Source organism: Fusarium vanettenii (assembly GCF_000151355.1).
Source record: "Fusarium vanettenii 77-13-4 chromosome 7 genomic scaffold NECHAsca_9_chr7_10_0, whole genome shotgun sequence".
NCBI lineage: Eukaryota > Fungi > Ascomycota > Sordariomycetes > Hypocreales > Nectriaceae > Fusarium > Fusarium vanettenii.
This window is the reverse complement of record NW_003315875.1, coordinates 406,669-418,776: the sequence shown is the minus strand read 5'-3', so window position 1 is coordinate 418,776 and position 12,108 is coordinate 406,669. Positions and strand designations below refer to the sequence as shown.

Below are 12,108 nucleotides of genomic sequence, written 5' to 3'. Positions count from 1 at the left end.
AAGGAGTATGCCATCCTTCTGGTCTCAATATCTGAAAATAGCTAACTATCATGAAAATTAAGCGGGATGTGATGTTTGCAAGCGCCGAGTAGGTTCCCCGATTGACTCTCAATATCAAGTCTTTGCTCACCATCTCAAAGAAGCTGAAGTGTGATGAAGCTCTACCAGGTTGTCGTCGCTGCTTCAAGTTTGGCATTGAATGTCCAGGATATTCTCGCTCCGTGAAGTGGTCTACCAAGCATGAAAGAAATCTTCAGCTACCCTCAACTCCTGGATCTACTTGGTTCGAAAGGGAAGCCGAAGGGCTCTCGAGGTCCATCGGTCAAGGTTCTTTGCCTCAAGCCCGGCCAGGGCATCATGAAGGCAATCTACCTGGGTTCTCTCCGGATGAATCAGATTTGAACTTTGAATCTGAGTGGCCATCATTCTCCCCGCCTCGCGGACTTGACGATACTCAAGCAACATTCGACGCAACCACATTCAACTCAATTGATCATGATTCCGATCAACCCGAAAGCCAAATATGTCACCAAGAGTCTATGTTTATGGATTTGAACGGCAATGAGAAACAGCTGTCGAGTCGAGTCTCTTCGAACAACTCCGACCTGTCCCTTTATGTCCCAGCGGGGGAGGATTCAATTCTATTAGGCCACTATTTTTCCTTCGTCTGCGAAGTCGCTTCCTCTTTCGACTCTTCGGCAAATCCTTTTCGATCACGTGTGACCAAGATGATGGATGCCTCTCCTCTCCTCTTCACCTGCGTTATGAGTATATCCGCAGCCCATCTCTACCAGAACCAAGGGGACAGTTCCTCTATACCACTGAGCTTCCAGACTGAAGCCATATCAAGAATATCGAGAGAACTTGCAAAAATAAGCACTCATGTGCCACCCCACCCTCCCGGTGTTTTGGCCCTTGCTAGGCCATCAGCTGCATCGCTTGTAAAGGATGACATTCTTCTGGGCATCATTCTGCTCGGCATGACGTCGGTAGGTTGATCTTATCTAGTAAAGCACCTGAACTTTGCTTATTCTTCTACATAGAGCTGGCATGATCCTTCATCTCTCGGCCTATATCACCTTACTGGGTCTCGGCATCTCTTCAAGCTATGGATGGCAACGAACGGTCTTGAGCAGCCCCCAAGACCACTCTCTATGACCCAGAATTTCATTGTGTCTTCAATGGTATACTGGGAGGTCATGGTATCATATCTACTGGACCAAGACTTGGAGGCAATTTCGTATCTCGACGTCTTTCTTGACCCAGCCCCGGAGTCATTATCACAGCCCTGTCCCTGGACCGGGGTGGCGACAGACATCTTCATCCGACTTGCAAAAGTTGGTACAATGGTTAGGAAACGGAGAACCCTTCGCAGCCGCAAGCTTGCTTCGGGTGAGACATCAGCTCTCATTCAGTTGATTGCAGAAGCCTCGACTCTGGAACAAGCCATTCTCAAAAGCCGAGCTCCCCTTATCGGGTTGGTCAAAGACACTGGCGATCCTCGCTCTCCCCCATCACATCTCGTCAAGATGGCACGCAGTTACCGACTCGCTTCTCTCCTTGAGTTGTACCGAGCGTTTCCAGAAATCGCAACCAGTTCGACCAGCAGATTCGACGAGGCCGAAACTACAGACAAACAGTCACAGCTCGTTCTTGGTCTTGCATTTGACATACTAGAGATACTCGAAACTATACCAGACAACTCTCGCACCATCGCTATCCAGAGTCTGGTATACTTGATAGCTGGGAGTACACTTGGACATTTAGCCGCAGTGGAAGGACACCAACTGACGGCCGCGCAAAGCAGGCAAAATCAGTTGATTAACAACTGGAGGCAGTTTGTTCGCAACAGGTTTTACAAGTCGTTTCTCTCCATCGGCCTACACACCATCAACCGTGTTGGCACAATACTGGAGGAAGTCTGGTCACGCATGGATTCAGTGGTATCAAGCGCTGGACAGGGGCATGTCATGGATGTGCATTGGATCGATGCCATGACTGGAAAGAAGTTAGAGACTATCCTCGGATGAATCTAATTGACCATTCAATCATGGTACCATGCTGCATCCTTCCTAGGTTGATATCGGTGTCCCTCGGAGATTCACTACCTCGGAACAGTTCCGAAAGTCCGAAAGAGAAACATTTGGTTTCACCTCGGGACTTCGGTCTTTATTTCGCTCTCTTGGAACCGAATCAAAGTCCGAAGTCATGATGTCGTGGCAATCTCCTGAAGTCAATTGTCATGGGTGGAGCCTCGGACTTTTTCTCCCAAAGAAGTATGGCGCTATCTAGGAGTTGCCACTATCCCCGATAGATACAGACGCAAAGACTGGTAACAGCGATAGAGACAAGGGTCAGTGCGGTATCTCATCGTGAATCTGCTGACATGGCTCATGGTTAGAGATCCATCAAGTCATCGTGGGGTGTTGATGGAGTATGAAAGCACTAGCGACCAAACAGCCATGATTTAATCAAGTCTTTGTTGTATGGGGCTTACTGTATGCTTCCTACGCCGGAGCTTCAGTTTTCCATCGTCTGAATCACCTTTGTTCCAAACCTATTCGGGAAATAGAGTCCGATCTCCCCGCATTACATCTAATTGCCCACGATTTTCGCCTACTCTTATACGGCATACCACAACATGAGAAAGTCGAGTATAAGTATCTGAGAACAGCGCAAAGCAACTCTGCATCCTACTCCTAAGCATATCCCATTCTAAAACTCATCTAACCACCAAATCTTTTCGATATCAAAATGGCAACATCCGACGTCCCCAAGTTTGTGCCCGTCTCCGAGTGGCCAACCCTTGAGGAGATGGCAGATGGGTTCCGGGAACACCTCATGCCTTCCACCTCCAAACTAAGCGGCCGAAACATTGAGCACACCTTTGACAACGGCTACAAGATCTCTCACCTCTTTGGTGATGCTGGCAACCTCACATGGAAGATCTTGGAAGGCGAGGACAAGGGCCTCACGGGAGAAGCCGAGTACGAAGCCTATGAAGTTCGACCAGACATCTTCTTGATAGACTTCTACAAGCCTTCGTACGAAGAGCAGGTCACTCTTGTATTGGACACAACCACGGGCCAATGCCTGGCTGGAGTCTCTGGTTTCCACGACCTCAAGGGGGAGCGCAGAACATGGACCAAGTTCATGAACGCCAACGCGCAAAGAAGCAAAAAAGTGGTCCCTTTCCCGGAGACCGATGAGTTGATCGGAAAGCACATACTGTATCGATACACGCCCCGAGATGCATATGAGCACGTTTACTTGAACAAAGGCACCTTTACCTGGCACTGCCTCGACGGAACTGAGAAGGGACTAGCAGATGCAGAAGAATGCAAGATGCTCAAACTTCGGGATAACCTCTACCTCTTGTTCTGGACCGAGACAATCATGCCTGTCGAGTCCATCGTGGTCATTGACCTGGAGCACATGCGCTCCACCGGGAGGTTCTACTGCTGGGATCCAAAGCCGCAACGCGCTGTTCACGTGCGATTTGGCTCCTATGCTACTGTGTTAGCAGACACTAAGCCATTGGAAGCTCTGGCCCGAGCTTCTCGCGTGAAGCAAAATCTGTGATGGATCTGGACATGTGATGGTCTTGAGATGGGGCTTGATATTGCACCGGTAGCTCGATAGATTGGTTTTGTTACTATAGGAGAGATTTTAGTATTCCAATCGCTCTATTACTATCCCGTATGGGTATTTTCTATTGAAAAAGACGCATAACGTGATTGCAAGTTCATTACTCTCAACCTATGCTTGTTGAATATAGAATCTAGACAGATGCTTAAAACAACAGCATTGCCAACGTAACTACTGAGCCTTGAATTAAGATAATTTGAAGTATTTCTTAGTCCTATGTTGTCGTTAATACCTGCACAAATGAGTGACTTCTCAACACGCACATATCAACCGCCACCTCCTTTCACCACCTTTTCAAAAGAGACCCCGTATCAGCCCAAGCCATTCAAAGCTACCTCCTCAATGCACGAGGTTGAAAGAGGTGCGTCTGGCGGTTCGCTTGCGCTTTAATTGGCCGGAGCCTGGTTGCTCAAGTCTGCCTTGACCAATCAGACTGGCAGGTTTCTTGCTGCGGCCTATGTTTTGTTGCCTCCTTTTAGGTTGAAATATTGATTGCCTTGCTCCGCCACCGCCGTGTCTTGGCAGAGTGGTATATCACGGTTGCGCGCTTTTGAAGCTCTGAACTATTTGTTCTGTGTGCACGCAGCTCATTCTCGTGGTCTCGTTTCACCTCAGCTGCACTATGGATTATACCTCCGTACCGGACGTCATCTCAGCGAGACGGCTTATTGAGGAAATTTGGAGGGAGAACACAGTGAATGGCACCATCACTAAACACAATTCCCCTGTGGGACGCCTGCTAGAAAATGCACTCGAAGCGTTAGCCCCCCCACCTTACTGAGCTCCATGCTCTGTGTGCTTTGCTAATAGGTGTAGCTTATCTCGTGAGCTTTATGAAAAGCAGACGCACTTCCTGCTTGAGCTCATTCAGAACGCGGAGGACAACACCTACGATGACGTGACTCCCAGTCTCAGCTTTACCTACAAGCGAGGTAGTCTCCGCGTCGACTGTAACGAGACTGGCTTCACCGAGAGAAATGTCAGGGCAATCTGCAAGATTGGTGAGAGTACCAAGGCTGGCCTGGGTCAGTCTGCTCGATACGTTGGCGAGAAAGGCATCGGCTTCAAATCCGTCTTCAAGGTTGCCAGCGAGGTTTATATATCCTCGCGCAGCTTTTCTTTCAAGTTTGATCAAGCGCAAGCTGTCGGTCTCATTGCCCCCATCTGGTCTGAATTTCCCGAACCCATCCGGCCTGGATATACGTCGTTTTATCTCAAACTTTCTGAGAACACCGACGAAGAACACATCGCTCGTGACATCAAACGTCTCGACCCTACCATGCTCTTATTTCTTAGGCGCTTGAGAGAGATCAATCTCAAAGCCACGCTTATGGACGGCAGCACGTGGAGTCAGACCCTTCGGCGACAAGATGCTTTGACTCAGGACAGTCATATCACCCAACTTCATCGAGGACCCACCGTTTCCGACTACATTGTAGTGAAGCATCTCGTTTCTAATCTCCCTGAAGAGAAGGGTCGGGTCGGAGTTACAGAATCTGAGATATCGCTCGCCTTTCCTCCTCTACATGAGACATCAGAAGGACATACTCACGCAGTTTATGCCTTCCTCCCAATCCGTGACTACGGGTTCAAGGTACATCATCTCATGCCCCCAGCCTCTGTGGAATAATACTAATTGGGGAACAGTTTCTACTTCAAGGAGACTTTATCCTCACTGCCAACCGGGAAGATGTCCCAGACAACCCATGGAATCGCGCTCTACGTGAAGCCTGTGCCGATGCTTTTGTTCGAGCTATCCACCATTTGAACTCCGGACCTCGACGATACGCTTGGATCAGTTACATCCCAGGCCGACATATACTTGGCTTCTTTGAACCTCTTAGAGACATGATCCTGGAAAAACTTTCCCAAGAGCCGATATTGGAGGCGTGCTCTCGGAAGATGGTTGCGCCAGCGACGCTCTCCTACGTCCCTCTATCCCGTTTTACCGACGATGATGGGTTGCCCCTAACACTATCTCCTAGCACCAAGGATTTGTACCTCTCTTGTTCGTATCCTGCACTTGACTATACCTTGCTGTCCCGCTTAGGGACTCAAACACTGGATAGCAACAGCTTCCTTCAGCATCTGAGTTCGATGATTTCGACCAGGCCCCAACATTTCCGCCAGAAACCCAGGGAATGGCATGAGAAGCTGGCCAATGTATTGATCGCTCTCTACAAAGCGGAGCGGCATCGCGATTGCATCAAAGGCTTGGAAATTATTCCCTTGTCCAACGGCGAATGGGTATCGGCGGACACGGGACCAATCCATTTCAGCGAAGAAACCCAGCAACTGAAAATTCCAGAAACCGTTCCGATGCGCACAGTGAGTAGATCCATCAAAGAAAGTTCCTCACAAATGAATCTCTTCCGTCAACTCGGCGTGAAGCCACGAATGGACAGTGCAGATGTATGTCTTCGCATCATCAAACTTCATGGCGATGTGTCATTCAAGCCAGGCAGCTTAACACATGCCCAGCTTGAAGAGCATATCGCCTTCATGTTCAGGGCCTCTTTCCATCCATTGGAGGCAATCGACTTGTGGTTCGCCACCACAGACAATCAACGTGTGAAGGGATCATCGTTATACAGCCGTGGCCAATGCGAGCCTGGGTCCTTGAAAGACCGGATTCGAAAGCATGTCGAAAAAGGCTATCCGGTACTCCACAGCGTATATACTCGAGACTTTTCATCAAACGCGTCAGAAAAAGAGACGTGGTCACGGTGGGCTCAGCAGTGCTTCCATATTCAGCCATCAACCTTCCCTAGGATCTCCGCGGGCGCTCCCCAGGGTAAAAGGGCCGGCACCCTCCGCCTTTCTAACGAATTCGAATCTCTCTTCAAAGGCTGTCGTTCGTCTGATGTTCTTGAACTGCTCAGACTGCGATGGCGAGATTACTCGCAAGTTGTTGAGGAGGTCTTTACAATTGACGGCAAGGGCTTGGGAAACCCCGTGAAGGATTCTATCATGGCAATGAAAGTCAGATGCTGCACAAAGGGAAAATCATATGACCACTGCTTCCGGCAATTTGGAGAAACCGTTCTTCCATCATTAGACAGGATCGTTGATGGAGAGTCTTGTATTCCACTTCTGGATGTCCCTGGCCCCCCGAAACAGTGGGAGTTTCTCAAAGTCTTCCAAGTCTCGGTGTATCGAGACATCGAGTACTACGTTAGGTGTCTACTGGCTATGAAGAGCTCTGCCAAAAAGCCCCTGAGGAAAACTGTCGTGCATATCTACGAGCGAATTCAAGCCGACTACATGGAAAACAAAAAGGAGATCAGGTACGAAAGGCACAGCTGGAGCCGATAATGACTTGGCTGATACTGGACGCAGAAAAAGCTTTATGCAGAAGCCCCTGATCTACACTTCTCTCTACTCGTCTGGGAGTGATCCCGAGATGTGCTGGATAAGCGGCAAAGAATGCCTCGAAAAGAACTTGGACATTGCCATAGAGTATGAGAGCAGTGCTACCTTGTTTCGTCATGTACTCGGAACTGGAAGAAACGCCATGGAACGTCAGCTTCACAGTCTCCGCGCCATCACCAAGGAAACGGGCCTGGGCGACATTCTGACATTTTTCGTCAAGATAGACCGACTTATTCAGGCTCAGGGCTCTCAATGGTTTAAAGCCGCTGCCGAGGAGCTGAAAAAGTCACTTCCAGTCTTTCCCATTTTGAAAAACAAGAGCGACAACGAGTATGACGCTCTCGCACCTCTCAACCCACGCTTTCCACCCTGGTTCATCGCTGATCGCGAGCACCTGCGCGATAGCTTTTCTGGATGCGTCGATATTCTTGCCATCTCCCCACGCGACATCCAGTCCATCCAGGCATTTCTCGAGGCCTTGGATGTTCAGCCTCGAGTTCTCTCCACAATTGTCAAGGTCGAATCTCATGCGCTAGGCAAGCCGAAATTACACAAGGCGTACACACAGTCTCTGCGGCGAAAAGCTGGGTTCATTACTGCGTAAGATTTTACAACTCCCACTTAATCAATGACCGCAGCCTATTCCAATCTGCTTACGCTTACGCTAATCTATTTACTGGTAAACAGGTTGATACCGAAACAGCTGGAAGGCCGAGATGATCTTGTTGGGGAGGTTCTTGGAGTTGAAGTCAATCTTGCGGCTGGAATTGTGCAAAAATACACATTCGAATACGGAGGTCGCCACTTTTCAGGTGCTGATGGTCCAGGTGAGGTTGCCCTCTCGAAGCGGAATGGCAGACTACAGGTGTTTATGACAAGGGAGAACATTCTGGCCACTGTACCCCCTCCCGAGCTTGGAAATGAGATCTGTGATCGGTACGGAATCGTCAATCCAGCTTACCGTAACCTGGTTCACTTCTCCCTGGGCGAAAACAGTCCACGGCGATTATCAAGTGCTTTCACAAGGGAAGGGATCCATGTCCCCTACTCAGACAACGAAACTGCTGCACTTTGGCGGGACGAGGTTTTAGATGATATCTTGACTGACGAAGGGGACGAGACACGAGACGCCTCAGAAGACAAATTCCAGTCGAAATTCAAGCATCTTCCAGCCGGCTTTCTAGGCGACACTGACGGAGAGGACCGGCGACTTCCACTGAAGTATTTCAAATGGTCGGAGAGAATTCTGTTCCGAAGCACGTCTTCTGATTCAGGCACGGGTTACCAAACGGTGCTCCGGCAGGAGCCAGCTCATGGCCAATATGCAGCAGAAGTCCTGGTGAGTCCTAACCAAACATGGCACCATGCAACGATTACAGCTTTATCTAACAAAATGGGCGAACAACCAGACCTCAGCGTTTCTACAGCGGGAACTGGGCAATTTGTACAAGCCAGATGAGCACTGGACCAGCCCCCAGCGCTACAAAGCTGGCCATACCAGATTCTCTCGACCAGTTGTGTCTTGTGCCACGTTCACTATCACCGGCCCCGAGGCGAGCCGCAAATTCTCAGCTGCTCTGGCCAAGCGCGGTTTTCAGGAAGCAAGCACCTGGGTCTGGACAAACAGTGACCCGACATATCACCTTGACATGGCGGTTTCGCCAGGGGGGCCGGCATCTGACTTCGCCTGGACGAGCCAGCAATTCGAGAGGGTGAGTGTTGCTGATGCCTCCAGAGATAAATCTATTGACGAGTCGGAAACCACCTCCAGATGCGCGCATTTCGAACAGAGAAGCAAAAAAGGGCCAGTTTCAGTGTGAAGGATGTTCACGTCCTGATTCGCATCTCACACATATTCACCAGCCCTGCCATTCATCTATTCGTCGACCCGTGGCGCCTGTTCTGCTTGGAGAGGTTTGCTTTACGCGGCAACTGGACTTTTGCGGCCACTATTCTCGACCCAAGAAGGAGGGGCGATTTAGATCCAGCAGGCGCTGGTCAACCTCCGATCCAGCTGTCACTAACACCTCCAGGGTCACTTGTGGCCTCTCACGGCTTGGGAAAATACGGAGACTCATCAAGAGAATCACTCTGGACCGAGTCCTGCAACACGTCTATCAGTTCGATGGGCAGCGACGGCTCCTATTTGCCTCCGCATTCAAGGCTCGGCCTACATTTACCACATGAACAGATGCCGGTGGACGGCTGGTCGTCTCAACAGACGTGGCAGGGGGGGAACCAGGGAGCCGGTCACTGGCTAAGCCCATCGCAGGCCGGCATGCCTTGTCCCCAGATTCCCGCGGTCCATCTTGCACATCCGATGTATCAACCCCATAACCACCAGCTTCTAGGAATTCCAGGACAACATGTTCACAGAGGAAGCCTTGGAGGACCGGTCAGTGACTGTCACCCGCGGTCAACATCCCTCTTTCCACTCACAATACCTCAGCAATCATCAAATCCAAATTGCAATCCATCCACTACCCCTGTCTCTATTGGCTTCCTCAACAATGACACCGGTTCTGCCACCGAGTTTTTGTACAAACCGCTAAGCAAGGACGACATCAGACTCCTCCTGCTCCATCCAGGCCAAGAAGATTGTCAACTACGAGCAGTTGTTTACCGCTGCCCGCTTCTTACGGCAACAAACTTTCAAGCAGTTTCGTACACATGGGGTATCAGTGAATTATCGCACTCACTATGGACCCCGGAGGGCACAATCAAACTCAGTGCCTCCCTTCACGCTACGCTGTGCTGCATAAGACACGAGAAGCAGCCAGTACTTCTCTGGGCTGATGGCATCTGTATCAACCAGAGCGATCAAAATGAGAAGTCTGAACAAATTCGTCTCCTACCGCGAGTCTTTCAACGTGCGAAATGTGTCTTGGCATGTCTGGGAAGCGATAGCAAGGGCGATAGCGCTATGGAAGCTTTGATGCAGATCCGCGTTCATGACGCTCTACCAGAGGAATGGCCCAAGGATCTTGCACATATACCAGAGGGATGGAAGAGGAGAGGTATACCACCGCCGGATGATCCGATCTGGACCGACATAGGTGCTCTTTTCGAAAGGCCTTGGTTCGAGCGAGCATGGATCATCCAAGAACTCCTTGTGGCTACTAGTGTCAGCGTTATCTGCGGGAAGTGGATGATAGACTGGAATGACCTCCTCGCCGTCATCAGAGTCATCACACGCGCTTCTCAGCCTCCGCTTGAGCAGGCACTTGGCAAGGCTCAAGGCAAATTTGGTCGGTTCTCAAAACTGGCAAAGCGTCGCGAGGGCGAAGCCAAGCACGAGCGTCGTCCCCTACTTGATCTTCTCGAGGACTTCAGAGACTCCAAGTCGTCCATTGACCACGATCGCTTCTTTTGTCTTCTTGGTTTGGCAAAAGATGGCAACAACAAGGACTTTGTTGTTGATTACCGTCTCAGCTTTGACGTCCTTGTCCGCAAGTACGCTTGGGCGTTTATCAAGCAAGGGAAAGTCTTGGAGCTTCTCCACCGAGCAGGAATCAATTCACGCAAGAAAGACTCTTTCCCATCCTGGATTCCGGATTGGACGGTCCCAAAACCAAGCAGTCTACGCACACTGGAGGCACAGGGCATGCCATGTGCGGCTTCGAAACGTCGTAGCCCTCGGCTCGATACAAGCCTAATGAATAATTTGGAACTACGGCTAGAAGGATTCAGAGTCGGCGAAATAGAGTCCATCAGCGAGACTTCAAACGTTGCGGAAAAACTGTGCTTGTACATGGATGAGGTCGACAGGATGATTGCCTCTTCATCTTACCATCGCGATGGAGACCTCAGATGGAAAGCCCCGATCGCCGGAGCATGGCGCCGCAGGTCTGATGGCCACTCTATGAAGTCTTCATACTTGGCATTGCGAGAGTGCCTGGCCATGGACAGAGACAATTCTGAGGAGAGCAAGCCATGGAACAAGGTAAAACGCAAGGCCGGGACCAAGGCAAAAAGTGCGTCTGGCAAGGACCCGAACCACATTGCTGAATCCAGGGACTCTCTTTGGGCGCGGGGTCAAGACTACTACCTCACCCTTCAAGGCAACTTGACTGGTTGGAAGTTTGTGGTCACCAAGCAACATGGTGTCGGCATTGTTCCACCTACGGCTAAGAAGGGGGATGTTGTGTTTGTCATCCACGGTGGCGTGGTGCCATTCCTGCTTAGAAAAGAGGAAGCATTCAGGGGCTCCTTTTCCCTTGTGGGAGAGTGTTACATCCACGGCTTGATGAATAATGAAGCAGAAACACTATGTGCAGCCCCAGAGCAAGTCATTTCTTTGCGATGAGGCTGTCTGAATGAAGGGGGCATTGTATGAAAGTAGGTAGTTCAGGCCATTTTTTCAGACATAGAGTATATTGACTACATGTGTGGAACTTGATGTAATATCTAAGAGCGGTCTCAAGAACAGGTCGCTAAATTATCGATATCACAACAGCTTTGTAAGTTATAGTCTTTTTCAGCTTGGGTATAAATGTTACGTGTTAATAACCCCTTTCTTTGTCTTGTGAGCTAGCTGATGGCGTGGTTAAAAGCCGTTGCCCCCCATTTGCGGTGAGGATGACCTTCAATTGTGAAATAAATCTATTCGTATTATCAAGAAATTCTAGCAGGAATCACCATTACCATCATTCTTAATGATTTTCATGCCAATCTTGTGATAAATGTTGTACACGTCACTCTTGTAGCGCTGTCCCTATCTGAAGAAGCTCTCGAATCCGCTCAGTACAACTCTAGGGTAAGCGACGAAGCTCAGTCAAAAGAATTCTCCACTTCAGTCAGTGGGTACAAGAGCCTCAGCCCTGTCGTGGCGGTTCACTGACAATACGCCGGAGCAGGGATCTACTGTCTTGGATGCCTGGTCTATGTCGTAAATAACAGATACAACGTGGAACTTGGACCCAACAAAGGATCGTAATCCAGCGTACCAAGTAAAATGCCGATAGTCGACTTAATTGGATTCCCAAAGTGGACTAAACCACTGCTTACTCTTCTTCCCCAGCCTCATCCGTTAGGCAGGGATCATGACAACGTTCTCCTGGGTAGTTGTGGAACTCTTGGCGGGGTGGG

At 49.8% G+C, this 12,108-nt stretch overlaps 3 protein-coding genes across 3 annotated transcripts; all 3 read left to right on the top strand.

Moving 5' to 3' along the window:
* Window positions 1–545: 545 nt before the first annotated feature.
* NECHADRAFT_45149 (uncharacterized protein) lies at window positions 546–2,030 on the top strand (the record flags this gene model as incomplete). The annotated part of the gene is made up of 2 exons (XM_003049314.1): window positions 546–989; window positions 1,044–2,030. 2 exons carry the CDS (start codon window positions 546–548, stop codon window positions 2,028–2,030), a joined length of 1,431 nt encoding a protein of 476 aa, XP_003049360.1.
* Window positions 2,031–2,754: 724 nt separating this feature from the next.
* Window positions 2,755–3,582, top strand: NECHADRAFT_94970 (uncharacterized protein; the record flags this gene model as incomplete). The annotated part of the gene is made up of 1 exon (XM_003049313.1): window positions 2,755–3,582. The coding sequence occupies one exon, from the start codon at window positions 2,755–2,757 to the stop codon at window positions 3,580–3,582; it is 828 nt and encodes a 275-aa protein (XP_003049359.1).
* Window positions 3,583–4,270: 688 nt separating this feature from the next.
* On the top strand, window positions 4,271–11,326 carry NECHADRAFT_82646 (uncharacterized protein; the record flags this gene model as incomplete). The annotated part of the gene is made up of 7 exons (XM_003049312.1): window positions 4,271–4,407; window positions 4,459–5,242; window positions 5,296–6,935; window positions 6,988–7,620; window positions 7,708–8,359; window positions 8,400–8,732; window positions 8,792–11,326. 7 exons carry the CDS (start codon window positions 4,271–4,273, stop codon window positions 11,324–11,326), a joined length of 6,714 nt encoding a protein of 2,237 aa, XP_003049358.1.
* Window positions 11,327–12,108: the final 782 nt, after the last annotated feature.